Here is a 26,285-nt window from a genome sequence, read left to right on the forward strand (position 1 = left end):
TTGGTTCCAAGCGGTTTTTGGACTAAAGATTTATGTTGGAAAGAGTGTGTTGTTCCAGTGGGGGGATGTTCCAGATGCTGTCCTTGGGTGTGGAGTGGGCGTTTGTCCTCTTCCTTACTTAGGATTGCCTTTGAGAGTTTCCTCTACACGAGTTGGGAATTGGGACCCAGTGATTAATAGTTATGAGAAGAGATTAGCAGGATGGAAAAAACAGTATCTTTCTTGTTTTGGGGGGGGGGGGGGGGGGGGGGAGCTCTCTCGTCCCTTCCTACCTACTTTTTATTTTTTTTTCAAATTCCATGCTCTATTGCTGAAAGGATTGAAAAAATTCAAAGGGATTTTCTATAGGGTGAAAGGGGAGAGGTGTTCAAGTATCATCTCGTTAATTGGGAACAAGTCTGCCAACCGTTGAAATTAGGCGGGTTAGGCATTCGAAAGCTAGTCCCTTTTAATTGAGCTCTCTTGTGAAAGTGGTTATGGAGATTTGGAAAGGAACGCCTTCGTCGATAGAGAAGTGTTGTCTCGTGTCGCTTTGGTGAGGAGAGTGGGAGCTAGTCCTCTTTCCCAGTCACTATTACGGGAGGCGTTGGTGTGTGAAAATTCATTCGGAAGGGCTGGGATGTTTTCTCCTCACACATTAGATTCAAAGTTCGTGATGGTAGACATGCCCGTTTTTGGGAGGACCTTTGGTGCGGAGATCAGCTGCTTTCTCACTCCTTTCCTAGACTTTACAGTATTGCAGACAATAAGCATGTCTACGTAATTGATTGTTATCAACTTGATAACAGTGGAGTTACGTGGGATGTGCGTTTTAGGCGCCACTTTCAGGACTAGGAAATGGAGGAAGCTTGTGTTTTTTTGGATATGTTGTATAGACAAATGGATGTTGGCAAAGGATGTGAAGATATTCTGTAGGTTCCTTTAGTTCATGGTAGGTATGGTGTCCGATCCATGTTCTTGTGTTTGTCCAACTTCATTGGTCACGACTTCCCATGGAAGTCTGTTTGGCATGCTAAAGCTCCTCTTAGAATCGCTTTCTTCGTTTGGACTGCCACATTAGGAAAGATTTTGACATTGGACAACTTGAGAAAGAGGGGCAACATCATTGTCAATTGGTGTTGTTTATGTAAAGCAAAAGATGAATCCGTGGATCATATCCTTTCGCACTATCCTGTGTCGTACGATTGTTGGAGTTTTATTTTTAGCATGTTTGGCGTTTATTGGGTAATGCATAAGCACTCCTCACAATTGATCAACACATGGAGACGATGTACTGTTAAAGAACATGCTAGTGATTATTAGAGGATTGTTCCACATTGTATTTGGTGGTGTCTATGGCGTGAGAGGAATAACAGAAACTTTGAAGGAAAAGAAGAGTCTTTAGCAAATCTGAAAAATTCATATTCTTCGTTCTCTGTTCTGTTACGTAAGAGGAAGCTCTGGTATGTAAGAGGAAGTGCATGCTCCTCGATTGATGATTTCTTTGATCTTTTGGATGCTATTGGTCCTTAGGTCTTTTTTCTTCTTGTATTAGGGACACGTTCCCCTTTTGAACGATTTTCTAATATACTTTTTTCTTTTGTAGAGTTTTAAAAGGTATGCAAGCATAGTGTTTTTCTGTCTCTAAGGGGCTATTTACAATCTGTGTGTCTGGGCAGCATCTCCTATGACCTTTTCTAATATACATATAAATTTTTTATAATAGATTTTTTTTTTTTTTTGATAAGGCAAGTACTCACACACATTTTGCCCACGCAGGCCTCGAACCCCTCCCCTTCTCTTCGAGGATGGGGAGTTTATACCATTGGGCTAGAAGCCCATTGATATACTTATAAATAAAATTGGAAAACTAACCATTCAATAATTTTAAATGTGATAAAAAAAAATTATATTACTAAAAAGAATCTATATTTTATCAACTGAAATAGTTCATTATACTTGTCTAACTGAGTGAGTGGTTGCCTTGGGATACATATTTCAAACACATCATCAATTAATTTTTTTAATAAGTTATTTCTGAATCTGTATAATCGATATACAAGTTTCATGCTGAAATAAATAATACAACATTTGTAATTCAATTCTTATTTCGGACTTGTTTCTAGAATAGAGATGAAATTTAAAACAAAAAACTGTTGAAAATAATATTAGCTTGATGTACAATTTCATCAACTTCCTAACATTTTGAAATAAAATCGTAATTTAAAATTTCAATATTATTTTTTTAATTCAAGTGACATGTAGGAACTTCTGAAATGAACAGCACAGATAAATTTTTGTTCCCTAAGGAAATATTTATGGATCCAGCACTGTGCTTGCCAATATAATTTAATTTAGTCCTTTTTCTAGTAAATAAGTTACATTAGTCTTGCTTCAACATTAAGACATAATAATGATAATTGATAATGCCATTTAGTAACGGCATGCATTTCCTCTTACATAACAGAACAAAGAACGAAGAATATGAATTTTTAAATTAGCTAAAGACGATTCTTTTCCTTCAAATGATCTGTTATTTCTCTCACGCCACAAACACCACCAGACACAATGTGGAACAATCCTCCAAACCACGAGCTTGTTTTTTAACAGGACACCTTCTCCAAGGGTTAATCAATTGTGAGGAGTGTTTAGGTATTACCCAAAAAAGGCCAAACATGCAAAAAATAAAGCTCCAACAATCATACACCATAGGACAATGCAAAAGAATATGATCCCCGGATTCACTATCAGCTTTACATAAACAACACCAATTAACAATGATGTTGCCTCTCTTTCTCAAATTGTCCAATGTCAAAATCTTTCCCAATGTGGCTGTCCAAACGAAGAATGCGATTCGAAGAGGAGTTTTAGAACGCCAAACAAACTTCCAAGGAAAATCGTGACCAACGAAATTGGACAAACACAAGAACATGGATCGGACACCAGACCTACCATGAGCTAAAGGAACCCACAAAATATCATCACACCCTCTGCCAATATCCTTCTACCTATACAACGTATCCCAAAAAACATAAGCTTCCTCCATTTCCCAATCCTGAAAGGGGCGCCTAAACCGCACAACATCCCACATAACTCCATTGTTATCAAGTTGATAACAACCAATCATGTAGACATGCTTATTGGCTGCAATACTGTGAAGTCTAGGAAAGGAGTGAGACAACAACTGATCTCCGCACCAAAGGTCCTCCAAAAAAGGGACATGTCTGCCATCACGAACTTTGAATCTAATGCGTGTGGAGAAAACATCCCAGCCCTTCCGAAAGAATTTCCACACACCAACGCCTCCCGGAATAGTGATCGGAAGAGATGACCAGCCCCCACTCTCCTCCTCACCAAAACAACACGAGACAACTCTTCTCCACTGACGATGGCGTTCCTTTCCAAATCTCCATAACCACTTTCCCCAGAGAGCACGATTAAAAGGAACGATTTTTCGAATGCCTAACCCGCCTAACCTCAACGGTTGGCAGACATGATCCCAATTAACAAGATGATACTTAAACTCCTCTCCCCTTCCACCCCAGAGAAAATCCCTCTTAATTTTTTCAATCCGTTCAGCAACAGAGCATGGAATTTGAAACAAAGATAAAAAGTAGGTAGGAAGGGATGAGAGAGTACTCTTAATAAGTGTGACTTTCCCCCCCTTAGATAGATACTACTTTTTCCATCCTGCTAATCTTTTCTCATATCTACTAATCACTGGATCCCAATTCCCAACTCGTGTAGAAGAAACTCCCAAAGGCAATCCTAAGTAAGGAAGAGGAAAAGCACCAACTCCACACCCTAGGACAGCAATTAAGGAGGAAATATCTGGAACATTCCCCACTGGGACAAGCACACTTTTTCCAACATTAATTTTTAACCCAGAAACCGCTTGGAAGCAAGCAAGAATACACCTCAGATATCTAAGTTGAGAAACTTCAGCATCACAAAAAACCAAAGTATCATCCGCGAACAACAAAGGGGAGATCTGCATCTGATGTTCAACATCTCTACCAACACTGAACCCCTTGATGTAACCCAAATCTTCCGCTTTTCTCATTAATCTGCTCAGACCTTCCATGACAATAAGGAAAAGAAAAGACGATAATGGGTCTCCTTGTCGCAGACCACGCGAGCTAGCAAAAAAAATCGCAGGTGAACCATTCACGAGCACAGAAAACATAACTGACGAGATACAAGTTTCAATCCATTTTATCCACCTGTCACCAAACCCCATCCTCCTAAGCAAATACAGAACAAATTTCCAATTCACATGATCATAAGCTTTCTCGATATCAAGCTTACACAAAACGCCAGGAACCCCTGCAATAAGAACAGAATCCAAAATCTGCCTTCCACCAACAAAAGCATTCTGTGATTCTGAAATGAGACCATCCAAAACAATACTCATCCTGGAGACAAGAACCTTGGCAATAAGCTTATACAAACATCCAATTAAGCTAATTGGCCGAAAGTCCTTAATATCAGAGGCACTGCCCTTCTTGGGAATGAGAGCAATGAAAGATGCGTTCAGTGATTTCTCAAATGTGCCATGAGAATAAAAATCCTGAAAGGTGCCCATCACCTCAGCTCGCACCACCTCCCAACTCTCCTTAAGAAACCGCATAGAGAACCCATCTGGCCCTGGAGCTTTGTCCCCGTTACAACTAGAAAGTGCCTTAAGCACTTCCTCCTCCGTGAATGGAATCTCAATCCAATCACTATCCAACGCAGAAATAGAATTAAAAGGAAGACCATCAAGAGTAGGTCTCCAATCCAAAGTCTCAGTGCAGAGCTACTGATAAAAAGAAACGATCCCCGCGCACCTTGTCCTCCCTCCACAACTCAGAACCATTGACTCGGATACGCCCGATGTGATTACATCTTCTGTGAGTGTTGGCAAGTCTATGAAAGAATTTTGTATTATGATCCCCATCTTTTAACCACAAAGCCCGAGACTTCTGGCGCCACGAAATCTCCTCCATAAGAGCAATCTCAGCAAAAACCGCTTGGCAAGAGGCTCTTTTAGAGCGTAATGATTCCCCACTCTGTCCCACCTTATCAAGACGATCGAGCTCATCAATATCAGCAAGAACTCTATTCTTCTTCCAATCAAGATTCCCAAACACTTCTTTATTCCACCTCTTTAACTCAGTTTTAAGAAACTGAAACTTCCTAGCTGACACATAACTAGCAGAGCCTGTGAAATTAGCTTCCTCCCACCAAGACTGAACCTTCCCTTGAAAGTCCTCAAATCTAAGCCACATGTTTTCAAAGCGGAAAGGAGTGCGTCTAGAACTCAAACCACCACAATCAAGAACTAAAGGCACATGATCAGATGTGACTCTAACCAAAACAGCCTGAGAGATATCCGGGAAATGCTCTTCCCACGCCCCGAAATAAGAAATCTATCCAACCAGGAAAAAGTAACCGGTTCCCTACCATTAGACCAAGTAAAGGCCGCTCCTTCCAATGGTAGGTCAATGAGGAAATTACTATCAATGAATTCTGAAAACATGGTCATTTCTGAGGACCACCTGCCCCCTGTGGGCCTCTCAAATGGGGACCACCAAGGCAATGACCATAAATCCTTAACATAGCAAAGCTCTTCCTATAGGACTGGTCTATCACTATCAGTAACAGGCCCATAAACACCTGAAAACACCCATCTGAAATTGTCTTCCCCCATCTGAAACAAACAAGACACAGAAAAAATACCCTTCCAACAATTCAAACTTGACAACCACTTACGATCCCACATGAGAAGAATACCACCTGAAGTGCGTGTTGCGTTCAGCACTTCCCATTCCACAAACCTACCTCCCCAAAGACTTCTGACAATCTCAACGGTGATAGCAGCCATCTTAGTTTCCTGTAAACAAACGACATGAGCACTCCACTTCCTCAAAGCTACCTTGACAACTCTTCTTCTTTTCGGATCATTTAGACCCCGAACATTCCATGTTATAAGTCGTAGCTTCATGTAGAACCAAAAATGATCAATTCTCCTCCTCCTCCCCGTTTACCACTTCTGGTTCTTCCCCTTCCTTTGGTCGTCCCATTCTTCCCGTCATAATTAACATAAGAAATCAGATTCTTCACTTCTTGTTCGCCTTTCCGATGTGAATTTCTGACTTTGATTTCTTTTGTGCCACGATTAAGTTCAGTACTACCATTTCTTGCAACAATTTCGTGAAGAATAGACAAGGTTTGTTCCTCATACCCTTCTGAAGAGACACCCAAAGCTTCACTTACTGCTCCAATATTCTCGATAACCCATTCCATGCCCAGATCAGTGGTCGTCTCCAAACAATTTGGCCGTACAACTGCCAGAGGTTCCATTAAATCCACTTCAGATTGATCAAAATCCGTCCTGGAAAAAGAATCTTTAGAACAGTGCTGCTGAGAAGGAACATTAACCACTCCTAACTGCATATTCCCCTCTGTTTCCGAATCATCATGATCAGTTGACAAAATCATCTCATTCGCAGATGATTGACTGTTCAAACCTTCAAATGTAGCAAAGAGCCGAAGCTCTTTAAGCAAAGCTACAGCTGAGTCATTATTCAACTTGAAGTGCAGATCTTTCCCAACGCAAACTGTCACTCCATTGAAACAACCCACACTCCCAGTTGTGGCTTTTGAGACATCCAACTCTAACCCATCACACCATGAACCTGAAGACCCAATAAGACCCCTCTGTTGAATCGAAACATCCTCCACGACATCCCTATTATTCACCTCTCCACTCGAAGAAGAAGAAGTATAAGTAGAGAGAGCATTTTGAGAATGATCAGAACTCAAACCTAAAAATGAAGTGTGAGCGCGTGCAACCCTTTTCTGTTTTTCATTCCGAGTCCACCGAGATCCATGGCGACCGACATCCATCATCCTCTGCTCGGGTTTCAGCAAATGAGTCGAAGGCTTAGCATGGGCTTGTACTTCTTTAAATGGCTTAGGGCCAGGTTTGGTGTTTGGGAAGGAGACAAATAAAGAGTTTGGCCCTTTTCGCATCCTTCTATTAGGCCCAGATCTAATAGGCCCAACCTAAATCTGCCCACTTGACCCGAATTTAAGCGGCCCTTTCTGTACCCGTCGAAAAGGCCCAGAACCAAAATTCGCTCTATTGGGTTTAGGCTAAATGAGCCCAAGATTAAGACCAGGCCCAGTCCTAGCCTGTCTAGACTTCTTCTCCTAGCCTGTCTAGACATCTTCTGGCCCATCACACCGCCATCCTCAGCCCAAAAAGACAAATCCTCCCCTACCTTATCATCAAGAGATAAGGATAAGGCCGAATCAGAAGGAGCACCCCATTGATCTCCACGTGTACTCCTTCTCTGCTCATCAACGACGCGTTTGGCCGGCGCGGGAAGATCACTTCGTCTTCTACCTCCTATGTACTTCACTACTTGCTGAAATTTGCGATCCTTCAGCCACTGCTGAATTTCGAGAACCCTCTCTTTTCCTTTACTGAGAATCTCATTCCATTTCTCTTCCGACATAAGATGAGATCCGTCACTACCTTCAAGACTCTCCGTTGAAGGAACAAGCTCAGGCGAGATTTCTTCCCAAATCGCGACCTTGTAACAGAAGGTGTCGTCATTAATAAACAAGAACTTTGGACATTCACAGCTGGATCTCACTGTTATCCGAACGCTTTCGGCATCCCTAGTCTCATCCGCATCAGATCTCACGTATCCACCACAAATCTCTCCCACTTCGACGAACAAAGCATGACACCAGAGATGCAATGAGAGGCCAAACAGCCAGATTTGCTTGAGACCTTTATCACTAAGAACGCCACAACACCCAACATGGAAGGACCACACGTCGATCCTCAAAGTTGCAGAACCCCATTGTCGTCGCCCTTCTTTCAACACACGTTTGGCCTCTGCCTGAGAAGGAAACCAGAAAAGAAGTAGTGAATCGGATAACGGTGTTACCCCCACTCCACAAGTCGTATTCCAAGCCCGCGTTGCCCATTCTTTCACACGATCACAACTCCCCACTTCCTTATCAAATCTTTCGACCAAACAAGAGGAAAGGACTGACTTCCTTCCTCCGACGGACTCCCCGTCAATATACAACGACGGTCCTCGGTGAGGAACTGCCGACTTCACTTTCCCACCAAGCGAGATTCTTGGCAATCTTGCAATTTCCAAAAAGGATTTCATCCCAACCTAACAAAACTCAAATCGCCCCACAAGTCGTCCCTAGTGCGGTGAAATCGCACATAGTGACGTCATCTCATATAAAAAACATATAACAACACAATAATACAATATATTTAAAACTTATAATATACAATTGTGTATAAAATATAACACAAAATTAACTTGCATGATAATATGTTTTCAAAGTAGGCTTCCTGCCATATTCTTAGCTAATATTACCAAGGGCAAGAGCATAAAAGTAATATATACACAATGGCAATATTGGTCTCTCAATCTTTAAGCAAACGGCAAATAAGTAAATTAAAAGTGGAACTAACGTTATTGCAATTCACAACAAATTCTATAATACATGTTATTCATAAATAACATTCTATTCCATGTATGCCCTTTTCCTTCATTTACTATCCGTTTCACCTTCAACAACTAAATTATAACTATCATATTCCGTATATATCCTTTAACTTCATCAATAATACTTAGGGTTAAGTGCAAAATACACCCTCACTATATATAAGATGTGCAAAAAACCTCATATTGTTTCAATTTGTGCAAATAAGGACATTATGTCAATTTGGCAATTGAAATGTCTAAAATACCCCATGAAAGAAATAAAATAATACTAATGATCAATTATAAGATCAGGACATGAGGATGAAGGGGAGGAGAGAGACGACGCCGAGTAGGACGGCGGCGTAGCCAACAATGGTGAGGCCAGTGTAGTTGAGAAAGGAGAGGGCGAAAGTGGAGAAGAGGATTGCGAGGTAGTGACGAAGGCCGAAGGACGAACCAAATGAAGGGGAAGATAAGGAAGCCGAGGATGGCCAAGACAAGGCCGGCAACTTGGACGGCGGTCACAGCCCCCACCACAATCGACGGCTGCCGCCACCATCCCCACCCCACAACTGCCACTACTGGGTTTCCTTCAAATCTTGGGTGGGTAAATTTGAAGACTTGATACTTTGATCCATTCGAAGTTGATATGTGATTCCTGCAAATTCTTCTGCAAGAAAAAAAGGGAAGAGGAAGAGGAAGAGGAAGAGGAAGGGGAAAAAAAAAAAAAAAAACAGACAAACCCAACTCTCAATTGATTATATAGTGAAAATCACAGATCGGAAGATGTAGAGAATTTCATTATTGCTTTAAGTAGTTCTTGCTTTGTCCCTGATGAAGACCATCAAAATCTTTCAAATGTAAGGAAGACAAATTAAAATGAATCTGCTTCTAATAGATAAGGCAAAATATTGTTGTATTGATCTGCCGGAAATGGTGTTCGCAGGCACCGTGATGAATGGACATAAAGGTTTTGAAGAGAGACAAAGGATAGTGAGAAAAATAAAATAAATTATTTTGGAGGGTATTTTGGGATTTTTATAAAAAAAAAGTTGGTCAAAATTGATGATTAGGGGGTAATTTGCTCAAAAGATGGATAATACAGGGAGTTAAATGCAATTTTTTTCTAATAGGGGAGTTTTTTGCACATCTCGTATATAGTGAGGGTGTATTTTGCACTTAACCCTAATACTTATTATATCTTGCATTTCCATTAGATTTATCATTTATACCATTTCCCAATCCCATAAAGAACCTATATCTCATATATACACTAATATATTCTGTATTTATCCTTTAACTCTATCAATAATACTTATTATATCTTGCATAGAATTCCAATATATTTATACCATTCCCCAATCCCATAATGAACTTAGATCCTGTATAAATTCTTCTAATTGTACTCTTATACTCATACCCTTTTTCTGTGCGTACACTCTTTCCTTCTTGCCTTAACATTATTTATGTCAAATTTAAATCTTCAAATTCCTAAGCCTTTTTTAGTAGTAGTATTTTCCTTATTATTTACATCATTGTTAAAAAAGTTGATACTCTTTTTTTTATATTTTACCTAGCCTGTGCATCATGTGGAGTAGTCAAAGGGTCATTTCTAAAAAATTTATATCATATCTAATTTTCTATTCATATTCACTATTTATATATTCATATTCTAACAACTAATTACTTTAACACCTCAACTATGCAATATCAACTCTAGGAATCTTCAATTGCTAATTAATTCCGTTTAATATTGTTGATTAAAGAACCGGAGAGGGAACAGAAGGTACTATTTCCTCTAAACAGAAGTGAAACAATAGCAAAGGTGTTTCAAGAGTCTCACCATGAACAAAAATTTTAGGGTCATCATGCCTGCTGAAAATATCAACAGAAACTCTTCCCCCACCACCACCACCAAAACCATTACCCCCGCAAGCACTAATCCGACCACTTCCAGTCCTGCTCTTCATAAGAAAAAATTAGATTAATATTACATCATAAATCAAATTTGCATTATTCATATTTTGCAGTACTAAGAATATGCAGCAAAAGATAGATGCATACAAAAAAAAAACACCTGCATCCACATATACTAAAGATATAAGCCTTATACATTCTCGAATATATTATACATGTCATGCGCGCAAACACACACACATATATGTAATTATTAGATTATATAGCTCTAGTATTTCAGTTGAATATGAGGCTGGAAAGTTGTTTATTGGCAAGAGATCGGCACAAAGTGTTGGGGAGTATAGTATGCTAACCCCTATTAGAAAGACCAGGCGTTTACACTTTACATGAGACCTGTCACAACAAGAAGAAGAAAAGGGGAAATATCTGGAGAAATATTTAAAAGAAACAAATAGGTAAGACAAAAGGGATAGGAGAGAGGAAGTACTTGTGTCCCTGTAAAGCTTAACAAGTTGGCTTGAGCAGAAAGCATAAAAAACATAAATATATTCTGAAATGGGAAAGTAAAAAGAGGCATAGATTCAATTAAGGAAACAAGAAAACCATGTTGTTAGAAGGATCAAAGTTTTGGGGCATGTACGAAACATCAAAACCTTTTAGAAGAGTGTCCAACTATAGCACATTCTTTTGAATTTGAAAAGCAGAACAAAAGGATATAATCAATTATACATGTACGCTAACTTCTGTAGTTAATTTCCCCAAAAAAAAAAAAAAAAAACACTTCTGTAGTCAAAATGCCCCAATTAACACAGAAAACGGGGACAGGTCCCTCTTACTTCCGTTCAAGAGCTTTTTCTTTCATAATATTGTTAAAAGGAGTCATAAAAGAAATCAAGCATCTTAACAATTGAGTCGAGTTAGTTTGAGGCCGTCGTTAAAAATTAAGCATGAGTTGCAACAAAAACATAAGTTTTGCGAGACCCTAGGTGGGAAAAAAATAAAAATAAAAAATCACGGCTTTCAATGGGTGGCAGGATTGATATTTGAAACCAATTATACACACTTTGGTCCAAGTTCGGAACCAAAAATGACAGATCCTTCATAATGCAAATAGAGTTTGAAGTCAATAAAATGTCTAAAAATCCATATTCAATCTGAATCCAAAATAAATAATAAAAAAAAAAAAATAGAAATTTAATACAAAATAATATTATACTACATGATATCTTAAGAATATAATGGATCGTTCTCATTAAATGAATATATAATATAATATAAATAAACCAAGATCTTAATAGGACAAAATCTATATAGGTTCAAAAGTTCAAGCTTGATAATCTTTAATCAGATATCTTAATTTTTTTTTATAATTGTCTTTAATCGGATATCTTTAATCTGGTTGATCCAAACAGACGGATCAAAAGCAGTAGGACAAAATCTACAAAGGTTCAAAAGTTCAAGATTGATAGTCTTTAATAATCACATGTTTCTTTTTTTCTTTTTCTTTTGTAGACAAGTGTTTCTAATTGGATATCTTTAAAACTGGCCCTGATTCAAACTGGCGGATCGAAAGCAACATCAAAACTAGATTTTAATCCTATTTGGTTAGGTAGGTATCAGATCTTGATCAGATCCAATGACAAACCCAACGAAATCCAAGGTGGGACCTATTATATAAAACTCCTCCATGCTCCAACATTTAAAAGAAAAAGACCTATTATAGAAGACTCCTCCAGGCTGCAATATTATAAATAAAAATAAAACAAAAATAACAGCAACAACGGGGAGTAAATTGTACAAAAGTTCCACACATGGAAAGTTGGATATTTCTACTTAATACAAGAAACGCTAGGGTGTGAAAAAATGCCTCAACTTGAGGTATCATCCTTTAATCCAGTTGTCAACCTCAGCACAAATAATCTGATCTGAGTCTTTCCGGAGAGAAACTCAACACCCCCCACCCACGGGGCGATTTCCTTATAGCAAGGCTACTCCAAAACATATAACACCAGCCCCTTTATTACTTGGAATCCACTTACAAGCAGACTTTAGCAATTAAGAAAACGACACAGTAGGGTCTTTCCAGATCTGTCATTCCCTTAGACTTATGAAGGTATATAAAATAAAAAGAATATGCAACTAAAATCCAAACTCCAATAAATCACATCCATAAAATCTCACTCTATAATGGATCTCAATGACCATTCTCATCCTTGAGCTCCCTTGGCACCAAGAGATGATTCAACATTCGAGCATGACAAAAGCCCCCTACACTTCACGAGTTCAGAAAACAAAAGAAAATGTTGCACTCCTACAAAGAAAGAGAATATCCCACTGAACAGGATTTCCCAAAAGGCACATTTATCAATTTTATCCATAGTAAGTTTAAGGCCAACTTCATGATTTGCAACCCAAGGACACTTCGCATAGGAGGAAACAATAACCTCCAAAAATGAACCAGACAGAAGAATTCTCCTTAATCCTTTCTAACATTTAATCAAGGTCTTCACTTCTATCATACAAAATGCTTCCATTTATTTCCATCTGAAAAACCTAATACAGGTTAAAATAACATAATCTTTAAGCAAGACTCTCTTGGCTCACAAAGCTATAAAATACAGAGTCCCAAGCAAGAATAAATTTTGGTGAAACCTAATGAGTACCTACCAAAAGAAAAAGAAAAAGAAAAAAAAGGAATACCAAATCAAAAAAGGAGTTGGACATTGAAAAATAATGTCACCAATGTACTACATCTATATAACATGATCAGATTCTGTCAAAACCCACTAACAAAATTAGGTCAATTGCAGCACAAGCTAATGACATCAATATGGACAAGCATGTTCCCAATCATGACACAAAGACAGACTTCTAGTTGTGTCATTCAGCAGTGCCACATTTGCGATAACAGATAATATTTTACGCAATTGGGCTCGCCCTTTCAAACATACTCTTTTTTCAAACAACTTTAACCTGATTCCAACACAAGACAGAAAGTTCAATTACAATTTTAAACTTTGGACGACCTAGAAGAGGGATTAATTCACAACTTTCTGCATAGAACAATAAATAATAGGAAAAAATTATGAAGGATTATGTAATTGATGAAATTCAACAACAAAAAATAAATATAGTAGCATTTTATTTTTTCACTTTGGAGATAACCAAAAAAAAAAAAAAATAGTATAATAAATTTCAACATTTGGCTTTTGGTAGACTTTGTTCACTTGAAAATTGGAATCAGTATGTGGAAGTTTAAGAATGTACGAAAATGCCAAGTGGGCATGTGGACAAAACTTCAGACCTCAAGGACCAACTATAGATATATGAAACAGAAACACAAAAAGCACAGTTTGATTTCTCTTGTCCTTCATAGCTACTCCCTACCAACATTAGAAGGAGAATAAGGGAAAAAAATAATGAGAAACAGAGATATTGAAGTTAGTTACAGAAAGTAGAAAGGAAAACTTGAAGATAAATGTAAATCTAATTAATCTTGCACTCCATAGTTATACTGAAGAAACGGAAACAACAATCATATAATATCATTTATGTACGACCTTTCCTTCGATATAAAAATCTAACTCTGACATGATTATTCCAGTACAAAGTACATGATGATGTTTTCTTCTTTTCTTTTTAAAAAAAAAAAAAAAGAAAAGAAAAAACAACAGAGAGATTATTTTTTCTCTAATTATGATTTGCATGAAGAGATTTTAAGGGTTTTTGTAGCAGGTAATGCTCTTTTTGTTGTATATTTTGCAGTTTTTAAAGGTTTTGTATTGTCCATAATCTTCTTCTTTTTCTTTGAAGTAACTCATCCTACTCTTGTACCTTGTTTCCTCTCTAATGGGGCAAGTTCTCCAAACGCATTCGGTTTAGAGTTTGGAGCGGGAGAAAAGGTCATATTTTGGGAGGATTGCTGATGTGGGGACTATGTTTTGGCTCGCAAGTTTCCTCAGCAATTTAGGATCTCCACAACCAGATGTGCTCTGGTTGCTGACGGTCATCGACTTGATAACAGGAGGTTATCCTCGAACGTGCAGTTTCGTAGACTTTCATGATTGGGAGCTTACGGAGGTCGTTGAGTTCTTAGCCCTTCTCCACAGCCAGGTGGTGGAGGGAGAGGGGATGGATAAGATAGTTTGGGTGGGTTCCCCAAGAAGGATTTTTGAGGTTCGATCTTTCTATCAGAGCCTGTCAGAGATCCCAGGGCCCAAATTACCTTGGAAGGCTATTGGAAGTTGAAAGCCCCATTGAAGGTGGCTTTTTTTGCTTGGACAGCTGCCCTCGGAAACACTCTCATTCTTGACAATCTCAGAAGGAGACGACAGATTGTGGTAAATTGGTGTTTCATGTGCAAGAAGACAAAGGAGACCATGAACCATCTTCCTCTTCATTGCCCAATGGCAAGGGATGTATGGTCTATGTTCTTAGTTGCATTTGGCATGTTTTGGGTTTCTCCAGTTCTAGGGTGGACATGTTGAGGCTTGGAAAGGGTGTATAGTGGCGAGCCGAGCCAGAGATGTGTGTAAGACCACTCCCCTTTGTTTATGGTGGGGTCTGTGGCATGAGAGAAATAGAGATCCTTCGATGGAGAGGAATCTCCTATTTGGGCCTCTTAAATACAACATATTGTCTACTCTATTTTTTGGGTTAATTGGTGAAACTGTAAATCTGTGGGGCATCTTTTGGATTTTGTGGATAACTTTAAGTTATGGTAGTCTCTTTGTGTGCGTTGTGTGTTCCTTTGGGAGCACTCCCCTGTTAAGCGCCTTTTTTTAAAAAGGTATTTACTTATCGAAAAAAAAGAAGAAAAAAATTTTGAATGAGGCTTCTCCTAACAATAATCCTCATAAAATTGGATTCTAGTGCAACTTCTAATGACGTTTTTTTAAAGCCTTGCAAACTGAATTTCCCAACCAACTGGACCCAACTGAAATTTCCTTAAATAACTTAATTGCAAGAGAGATAACTGCTCTCCCAGAAATTTCCAAACAAATCCAACAAAGGACCTATCTATAGCAATCATATCTCCCACTAAAATAAAAAAATGACTTCCGATACCCGCCAATACTTTAAATGGCCCTTCTTCTCTTTAGTAATACCAGACCACTAAAAACCCCTTGCATCAAGATCCTAACCAAGGAAGTACATGCGAATGATTGCTAAGAATGACAAGAACATGTTCAAGTAAAAAGACACAGTCTTTCTTCCACCTTGAAAGCCTTCTCTCTTCTTTAACTGCGATGATGTCCCAAAACTCAGATGGCTTCAAATTCCCACCAAGAGGAATACCAAGATTCCCAACAGACCATACGTTGATATCATATTCGATAGACGACAGGATAACCTAGCATCCCAAATAAACCACATTCCAACATCATGGGGAAATTAGAGATTCCAAGCTCTCTCAATAATGCTGTGAAAGAAGAAAACGATGCCATCAGCAAATTACAGAACATGTGGTTGTCGTCCTAACCATCTTTTATGTGCCAGCCATTGCTTGTTATAGAGGACATATACTAAAACTAAGACTTTGGGCCTGATGTCATGAAAGAGAACTTTTTGATCCAAAAGAAGTGCCCATGGTAGTTCTTTGAGGCCTAATTTATTTTTCCTTAAACAAGCACGGTGTTGGTATGATTTTATTTATATATATTTTTTTTGATAAGTAATAATTGATTAGAAGAGCGTTCAAAAGGGGAACGCGTCCCGGATACAAAAACGAAAGAAGGACCTACGGACCAATGGAGTCCAAGAGATCAGTAAGATCTACGGATGAGGAGCAAAAGCTTCCTTTTACATTACAAAAAAATGGAACAAAGAATATGAAATTTTAGAGTCGCCAAGGGCGATTCCTTCCCTTCAAAAATTCTACTATTCCTCTCTTTCCAAATGCACCACCATACACAGTGTGGAACAATCCTCCAATAATCACGCGCATAACGTCTGACTTGGGAACCTCTCCACGCATTGATCAGGCATTTGGAAGACTTGGGCATAACCCAATGCATACTAAATAAGCCTAAAATAAGGTTCTAGCAATCGTATGCCACCGGACAGTGCATAAGGATATGATCCACAGACTCACCACCACTTTTGCATAGACAGCACCAATTAACAATAATATTGCCTCTCTTCCGTAGATTGTCTAATGTCAATATGTTAACCCAGATGGCAGTCCAAACGAAGAATGCCGCTCCAGGTGGAGCCTTGGAACACCAAATAGTCTTCCATGGAAAGATAGGACCAACGAAGTTGGAAAGGCGCAGAAACATGGACCGGACATTAAATCTTCCATTAGAAGAAGGAACCCACAAGATGTCATCACTGCCTCTGCCGACTCCCTCCTGCTGATACAACAAGTCCAAAAAGGCATGGACCTCATCTATCTCCCAGTCCTGAAAAGAACGTCTAAAGCGCGCATCCCAGGTAACCTCACTGCTATCAAGCCGATTGCAATTAGTTACATAGGCGTGTCTATCAACGGCAATACTATAAAGTCTGGGAAAGGAGCAAGACAGCAACTAATCACCGCACCATAAATCCTCCCAAAACCGGATACATCGACCATAACGCGCCTTGAATCTAATATGTGAAGAGAAGAGATCCCAGCCCTTTTGGATAAATTTCCACATGCCAACACCTCCTGCTACATTGACTGGACGGGAAGACCAGCCACCGCTTCCTTCCCCAAAACGACAAGAAACAATCCTTCTCAACTGACGATGTCGTTCCTTGCCGAATCTCCACAGCCACTTACCCAAAAGAGCTCTGTTGAAGGGAACCAGCTTGCGGATGCCTAAACCTCCAATCTTCATATGCTTACAGACTTGCTCCCAATTAACGAGATGATACTTGAATTCCTCGTTCTTTCCACCCCATAGAAAGTCCCTTTGGATTTTTTCGATCCTTTCGGCAACGGAGCACGGAATTTGAAACAGAGATAAGAAATAAGTTGGACGACTCAATAGAGTACTCTTGATAAGGGTAACCTTTCCCCCTTTCGACAAATATTGCTTCTTCCATCCTGCCAAACTCTTCTCAAACCTCTCTATGACGGGATCCCAACTTCCCACCCACCTAGAGGAGACCCCTAAGGGCAATCCCAAATAAGGGATAGGAAAAGCACCCACCCCACATCCAAGGACTGCAACTAAAAAGGAGATATCTGGAACATCTCCGACCAGGACAACCACACTTTTGGTTATGCTGATCTTCAGTCCAGAAACCGCCTGGAAACAAACAAGGATGCACCTCAAATATCTAAGTTAGGTAACATCGGCATCACAAAAAACCAAAGTGTCATCCGCAAACAACAAATGGAAGATCTCCATCTGATGGGCTAACTCCCTTCCCACTTTAAATCCCCTAATGAAACCCAAATTCTCTGCTTTCCCCATAAGTATGCTCAAACCTTCCATGACGATGAGGAAGAGAAAAGACGACAGTGGGTCTCCTTGTCTCAAAACCCGAGAACTCCCAAAGAAACCAGCAGGAGTACTGTTCACAAGAACAGAGAATTTAACATACGAAATGTATGTCTCGATCCATTTCCTCCATTTACTTCCAAACCCCATTCTCTGAAGCAAGTAAAGAAGAAAACTCCAATTAACGTGATCATAAGCTTTTTCAATATCGAGTTTTCATAAGACGCAAGGAACCCCACTTTTCAGCCTAGAATCCAAACATTCTCCTGCTATAAGAACAGAATCCAGAATCTTTCGCCCTCCCACAAAAGCATTCTGGGACTCCAAAATGATTCCGTCCATAACATTTCTCATTCTGGAAACAATAACCTTAGCTATAAGCTCGTAGATACATCCCACTAAGCTTATTGGCCGAAAGTCCTTAATATTAGAAGCACCGCCCTTCTTAGGGATGAGGGCAATAAAAGAGATATTAAGTAACTTTTCGAAAGTGCCATGAGAATGGAATTCCTGGAAAGTACCCATCACCGCATTTCTCACCACTTCCCAACTCTCCATAAAAAACCGCATAGTGGATCTGTCAGGCCCTGGAGCTTTATCACCATTGCAACTCGATAGTGCCTTCAACACTTCCTCTTCGAAGAAAGGAATCTCAAGACCATCTCTATCCAAGTCAGAAACGGTGTCAAAATGGAGGCCTTCAAGCCTAGGTCTCCACCTCAACGTCTCGATGTAAAGCTTCTGATAAAACGAGACAATCCCCCTGCGCACGTCATCCTCTCTCCATAATTCCGAGTCATTCACACGAATTCGCCCAATATGATTACTTCTTCTATGAGCATTAGCAAGCCTGTGAAACAATTACGTGTTCCGGTCCCCTTCTTTGAGCCATAAGGCCCAAGATTTTTGACGCCATGAAATTTCCTCCAAATTCGCAATCACATCAAAAACCGCCTGGCAGGAGACTCTCCTGGAGCGCAAAGACTCCAAATCCTGTCCCAACTCTTCAAGACGATCAATTTCAGCAAAGTCAGCCAAAGCTCTATTTTTCCTCCATACCAAATTCCCAAACACCTCCTTATTCCACCTTTTAAGATCGCTTTGGAGGGACTGAAGTTTCTTGGCTAAAACAAAACTGGAAGAACCTGTGATCACCGCCTCCTCCCACCAAGACCTGACTTTCCCTTGAAAATCCTCTGATCTCAACCACATATTCTCGAAGCGGAAAAGGGTGCATCGAGATCTAAGGCCCCCACAATCAAGGACTACGGGAATATGATCAGAGGTCACCCTTGCAAGGGCTGACTAGACAACATCCGGGAACTTCTCCTCCCACTCCCCAGAGATCAGAAACTTGTCCAGTCTAGATAAAAAACCAAATCCTTGCCACTAGACCAAGTAAATGATGCTCCTTCCATTGGCAAATCAGCAAGAAAATTGCTATCAATAAAGTCTAAAAACTGAGTCATCTCCAAAGACCACCTAACCCCCGTAGATCTTTCGAACGGAGACCGAACAGAATTGAAGTCCCCTCCCAAGCACCAAGGGAGAGACCATAGTCCCTTGACATGGCAGAGCTCCTCCCAAAAGGATGATTTATCGGTATCGATAACTGGGACATAAACCCCAGTAAAAACCCATCTGAAATCGTCTTCTTCCATATTGAATGCACAAGACATAGAATAACTCCCCTTCCATATGTCCAATCTAGATAAGCACCTGCTATCCCACAGAATAAGTATGCCGCCAGAAGCACCTGAAGAGTTCAGCACTTTCCAATTCACGAACCTTCCACCTCATATGCTTCTAACAATCCCGTCAGAAATGGAAGTCATCTTGGTTTCTTGCAAGCATAAAACATGGGCATTCCACTTCCGCAAGGCTGCCTTCACTACCCTTCTTTTGTTCGGGTTGTTGAGACCTCGAACGTTCCAAGAGGTAATTCGTAACTTCATTAAATACCGTAGACAGTCATCTCCCCTCCTCCCCTCTTTCCGATCCTGGACCTCCCCCTCTCCCTCACCACCCCATCCTTCCCATCATAATTGACAAGGGAGATGAGATTTTTGACCTCCTTCCCCCCTTTCCACGACGTTAAAGCTTTCCTGTTTTTTATGATTTTATTTATATTATATTAGGTTTTAGGAGTCAATGGTAGTCTGATCATTTTCATAATTGCAAGATGTGCTATACAAGTGATATACAGGTTCAATTCTAACTCATATTATGATGCTGAGTTGTTTTATGCGGTCCCTAATTTGTATAGAGTAGTTTTAGTTATTAGAGTTCTAAAGCTTCCTCTTTTGAAGTTACATTCCTTTAGATGTTGAATCCAACATTTCTTTTCAACCTTTTTACTTATCAAAAATTCAAAATAAATAAATAAATAGATTCTTCTGAACTTTTAACAAGGGCTGGTCTTCTATATTTGATGCAACTCTATAAAACAATTGTTACCAATGCAAAAGGAAATGATATAACCTGTTAATGAGACAAAAATGGATGAATTTAAAGAGGCATCCTTCTTCTCCATTTGCCACGAAATTTTTTTACTTTGATCACAAAATCTAGAAAGATCCTACTTATATGGACATATGTTTTTCAAAAGTGTAGTGCTATATTGAGGGCATCTCACAGTGAGCTTGTACCTTTAGTCATTATATTGAGATAGGGGTGCAACTCGAACCAGTTGGGTCGAGCCCGACCCACATTATGAGCAAAGCTGCCGAGCCCTGACTGAACCCAACATCGGGTTAGCAAAAGCTAGATCGCCCTATCATGGTCGGGTTAGTGAGGTTAGCCGGGTTGGTATCTAATCCAGTCAAATTAGATCAATTTTCCACAACAATTCAGTTTGCCAATAAAGGACCTTGCATTATTCCACCCATAAATACGTGTATATATAGAGAGAAGATTACATTCAAGATATTATTTTCAAATTGATCTCAAGTTAGAGAAATCAAGCTAAAAATCAAGTTGATCTCGAGTTAGTATCGGATTAGATTACTCCTAAGCATAATAAATTCTAGAAACCTAATGTAAATTTCTAAAAATTACAAACCAATTCTTAGAGAATTAATACTCCAAATAATCATCATACAATAAATTAAAATTTAAATAAAAGGAATCCTACTTATCAAATAATAAATAAGTAAAAGGAAGTTAAAAAAAAATGATGATATATTTAAATAAAAGGAAGTTAAAAAAGAAATGATGATATTATGTAAAAGATAAAATTAGAATTCGAGTGTGAGTATGAGTATGAGTGTGGGTGTGGGTTTGGGTTTGGGTTGTTGATACCTCAATCCAAGTCCAACCCTAATTAAGTTTGGGCAACCAAACCCATCCCTAATTTGAAAAATCATGGCCTTATCCCGTGAAAAATCTGACCGGGCTGGGTCAGCCCGTCCAAGGTGCACCTCTTCATTGAGAGTATACCTGACGTGAGAGCTCCTCATAACAGCTTTTCCCTTTTCAAATTAAACTACAAACTCCTACCATCATTTTTTAAATTCAAGATTTCTCAACCATCTCACCAAGTGTCAAAACACATTAAGAATCTGACTCTCCTATAGAAAGTCCTTGAAAATAGAAAAAAGTGTCATCAAGGCTTTGAAATATTTAATGAAACAGTCTAGAAAGATATTTGGTAATAATCTTGCTAGCAACAAAATTTGAAGACTTTCATCTTGATTGACCTGCTAATCTTGGGAACCAAAGCATTATAGGTCGCCCAATTAGAGTAGATAATGCTATTTGGAGGGAAAAAAACAAACACTCTTAGCAAGCCCTCTTTTAGAACCATGACCACCTGATAAATTACCATCACAACTAGGAGTTAACCTAAAATTAACTCTCCCTAAAATTAACTCTCTTGATTCCCTCCTCAATCTTCACTAAAAAAAGCTTTTCCAAACATAAATTCCTGGAATATGCCATAGATTCGTAACACTGTAAAGGTAAGGTTAGGCAATTGGCTAAAAGAAACGGGGTAAAATCACCTATGGAAAACCACCTCTACAAAATCTCTATCCAGATTCCACACTAGTTAACCCTCTTAATAAATTATTTTTATCCACCAAAAACATGCAACTTTATGAACGCACTAGATACAACTTAGTTATCAAACAATAACACTTGTCGCATTATCTAATTTATTTTTTAGCCTTCTATCACTAACTAAACTCCTCAATAATTTAATCAAAATCTCCACAATCTCAGACTCACACTGAAGCCAAAATGTCTATTAAAATTCAAACCCAACATCTTAATCTCATTCAAAAAATCAGCCTCGCTATCACTAATGTTTCGGACATTTTTATTCCAAGGCCTCAATATACTTTTAACAAATTAAAGCGTTATTTGAGCTATTTGTACAATCACCACAACTCTCATTGCATGGACTCCCAAAGCCACACATGAAAGAATCATGCCTAAACGATAAGCCTTCAAACCTACAAGAAGCAAGAACCGCCTCACAGGGCTATCTCCAAGTGAACGAAAGAAGCTACTTCCGGGGGTTTCCTATGAAAGAGATCAGGAAAAAATAAAAAAAAGGAGGGAAAAAATAAAAACCAACCAATCCTAGAACAAATAGGGACTGCAATCTGAACCAATAAACAAAGCCTGCTGCAGGAACCACCTTCCAAAAAAAAAAAAAAAACTAGCACTAGAATTACAAGTCAGAATTTGAACTTCTCTTGTTTCAATTCTCTATGTTTCCTCTCTTTTTACTTATTTACTCTCTTTTTGTTAGTTAATGGTCCTAGGGATTTGTGGTGAAGTGGCAGTACCTAGATTCATTTGATAAAGTAAAACACAACACCTTGCAGGTGACCTCATTATCCAACTTAGCAGTACTGCTGTTTAAAACATTCTGAACAATTAAATTTTGAGTTTACTCAAAGAGGTTGAATATTTCCATTGGAGTTCTTGAAAAATGCAATCTATTACTACATCAGATACAAAAAAACAGCACTATCATCATGTAACACCAAAAAAAATATATTTGCCCAATTAACATTGAGATATTAATACAACTATGAAAGAATTCACAGATTTGTACCATATATATATATTTGGTATTAAGAGACAAAAGACAACTTTAAAAAAAAATAATAATAAAAATCACTGATTCCTACCAACAAATGGCCTTTGGAAAATTTTCACTAACCGTGCAGAATATATAACATGGAAAAGTGCAAATGAACATTGAGCTACAGTGCTAACAACTAAGTTATACTAAGTAATTGTTCTACAGTAAAATTATATCAGAAGTCGAGGAAATTACATCTTATAAGCCTTGATGAAGATGCTGCCTCCAGACCCACCTCCACCCTTGGCACCCCCATCACCGCCATCAGCCAACAAGCTACTATTCACCTCAAGGAACCTCACTATCTCCATCTTAATCCTTCCACCGCCTCCTCCACCGTAGTCCACCTCCTTGCTCGTCGTCCCACCCTTACTACCATAACTCCATGGGTTCTCCAGTGATGACCAAGAATACGCGTCCCCGCCCCAAAAGTCCTCCGGAAGCTTAGTCTTATCAGTCAAACAACAAGCCCCTCTTCCACCATGTCCCCCACCCGCCCCATCGATCCCTTGCGGCGTCCCACTAGTTTGTGATGGAGGCGCACCAGCCAATCCCGTAGTATTCACCAAAGACCCATTAGAAAAACTTGCATTGTGTGCTGCTAGGTCGAATGTTCCCGTCAAAACCAGAGCATTCTCACCCAAACTAAAATTACCAGTAACGTTTATAGAAATCTCACACCCATAAACCAAACAATTCACACTTACATTTGGAAGGATGTAAAAATTGCCCTTCCCATGTATATACACAGACTTCGTGAGGTTCAAATTGGACACTATTTGGCACGTAGTGTCCACAGACCCAATCCCTCCGAGATCGTCCTCGCACGACACCGACGGTGGCCGCGGCGGAGGCGGAGGCGGCGCCGGCGGGGAATAATCATGGTAGAAGAGGTCGGAATCGAAGCCGATTGTCGAGAAGTCATCGTGTGAAGCGGAACCAAGACGAATTAAACTAGGGCTCGTAACGAAGGTTGTGAAAATGAAGAAATGAACAATAGAGGAAAGAGTTCTCGCCATTCACTGATTATAAATGTCATCACATCGAACGGCTGAGATCAAAAGTGGATTGCATCGGAAAATTGTCGATGATTACCATCAAAACCACCATAAACGAGCTGTGAACGTTGTATAGATATATGCTTGTGTGTGTGTCTCTCTATATATATATATGTATATGTATAAATTATATGAGTGGAGAGAGAATGGGAGTGGTTATATCGAAAGGGCTAGATAATGGCCATGGGAAAACCTCGTTTCTTCACTGTAAGGAGAATAGGGGAAGGGAAGGTAAGGTAAGGGAAGGGAAGGCAGAAGAGTAGAGAGAGAAAGAGTCTACAGAGAGAAGAAGGGTAGCAAATGAGGAAAGACAGCGTAAAACACAGGAGTGGTTTGTATATTGGGGATGGTATGGGTAATGATCGAGTGGGCTACTCCACTTGTGCCAAACCTAGACTCCAAAAGTAGGGGCAAAGTAACATGCATCAAATCAATATATTAAAATATTGAAAGTAAAAGAAAGGGAAGGAGAGAAAGAAAGAAAGGGAAGTGGGGGAAATATAAATTAATTTATTAATATGTATTTGGTTTGTATGAAAAAGTTTTAGAAAAATAATGAGAAATTACTATTTTATTGTTTAAATAGTATGAAAAATTAAAATTATATATAATAATAATAATTTACTTAAAATGTCATTATTTTTATGAAATAGAATATAAGGTCTAAATAAATTTATATTGGATAAAATAAAAGCAATATAAAAATATAAATAAATAGTTTTGTAGGCATGGGAGAGATATAGTTAATAATAACTCAATTTAATAGTCCCAAAATACTTGTCCACTTATTAAAATTAAAATAAAATATTTTACATTATTCCATTAACACCTTTAAAGTTTTAAAAAAATTCAAATGTGATCATATATGTATTCACACTTAAAAGGATAATATGATAATTAAAAAGGGATAAATTGCATATTTTTTTTAAACTTCTCCTCTCCAAAAAGGACATTACTTGTTAAAGAGAGTATCATTGTGGGAGGCGATATTAGCACTCCACTTTTCAACGGTTGCACTACAATCTTAAATGAAATGGTAATTCTAACCCTAACTTTACAAGTAAATAATTATTACTTTTTAAATAACACAACTGTCATTTTAGATTTCCTCTTCTTATCTAAAATTTTTAACATATCAGGTCTCTTTTGACGAGACAAAAAAATATATATATATATATATTATGCTGAATAAATTGCCTCTTTTTACCGTATAAAAAAATAAAAAGTAACCATTAAAAATTATCCCTTTCGACATGAAACCCCCCTCCACCCAAAATATATTTACTGAAGATATTATTTCTTTTGTCAAGATAAAAAAAAAATGGGTATGAAAAGAAGAGGATTAAAAAAATATATTTATCTCTATTGAAAAAATTATCTCTTTTGATAAGACTTAAAAATATATATATATTTTTATTGAATAAATTATTTATTTTGATAGTACCCATAAAAAAATTATAAAAAAAAAAAAGTTACCTTTTTTTTTATTGGAATGAAAAAAAAAATAACTTTGTTAAATAAATATCTCTTTTAATTGTACAAAAAAAAAAAAAAAAAAGTCACTATGAAATAAATTATATCTTTTAACTACCAAAAATAAAATTATTTGTATGAAATAAATTATTTTCTATGAGAGAATTTTCAGAAAAAACAAAAAGAAAGGAAAAAATAATAATAAAGAAAGTAAAGAAGGTACAAAAATGTTAAAGTTGTATAAAGGGTACCAATGACATTAGAAATTAAGGATGGCGCATTAATAAATTCAAAGACCTTCTTATTATTTCCTTTAAAAGAAAAAAGGTAAATAGAGTGCAATTGGAGAAGAGTGAAGTGTGAATATTACCTTCCATCATTATTGATATATTTTATTTTTAGAAATATGTAAAAGAGGCAAAATCGTAAGTTCACATCAAAATTTGTAGAAAGTAAATTTGCAAATATTTTCTAAAAGAAAATTATGAAAAAATTAGGTGTCTATAAAGTGTTATTTTTCTCAACATTTTACTTTTCCTTCCATTCAAACTCTTACAAGGTTCATAAATATATATTTCTTTTCCTTTTCTGCCACCTATTCATGTAAGTAAATCATTGAATTTTATTTTATTTTCCTAAAATTGTAAATCATTGTATAATTTTGAATCAATCTTGCTAGTAACAGAAACAACGTGGAACATATGTTTTTTTATTCGACTTAACAATGTTAAAGAAATAAAATAAAGTTATCATAGGTTTATAATCATGATAATAACATGATTGATTTCAGTTTGGATTAGAGAAGTGTGAGGACTAAATTGCC

General features: G+C 38.1%; 1 protein-coding gene across 1 annotated transcript in view; it reads right to left on the reverse strand.

Moving 5' to 3' along the window:
• Nucleotides 1–24,327, reverse strand: part of LOC132287032 (uncharacterized) — a 46,552-nt gene extending 22,225 nt beyond the window's left edge. The window contains exons 1-2 of the mRNA XM_059789496.1: nt 23,127–24,327; nt 10,330–10,445 (exon numbers count right to left, since the gene is read on the reverse strand). Coding sequence (XP_059645479.1) covers nt 10,330–10,445; nt 23,127–23,950 — 940 coding nt within the window. The 5' untranslated portion in view covers nt 23,951–24,327. The remainder of the gene's footprint in view (nt 1–10,329; nt 10,446–23,126) is intronic.
• Nucleotides 24,328–26,285: the final 1,958 nt, after the last annotated feature.

This window comes from Cornus florida, unplaced genomic scaffold (assembly GCF_030987335.1).
Source record: "Cornus florida cultivar Cherokee Brave unplaced genomic scaffold, ASM3098733v1 CherokeeBrave_3.0.0_Hap2_Chr11, whole genome shotgun sequence".
Classification (NCBI taxonomy): Eukaryota; Viridiplantae; Streptophyta; class Magnoliopsida; order Cornales; family Cornaceae; genus Cornus; species Cornus florida.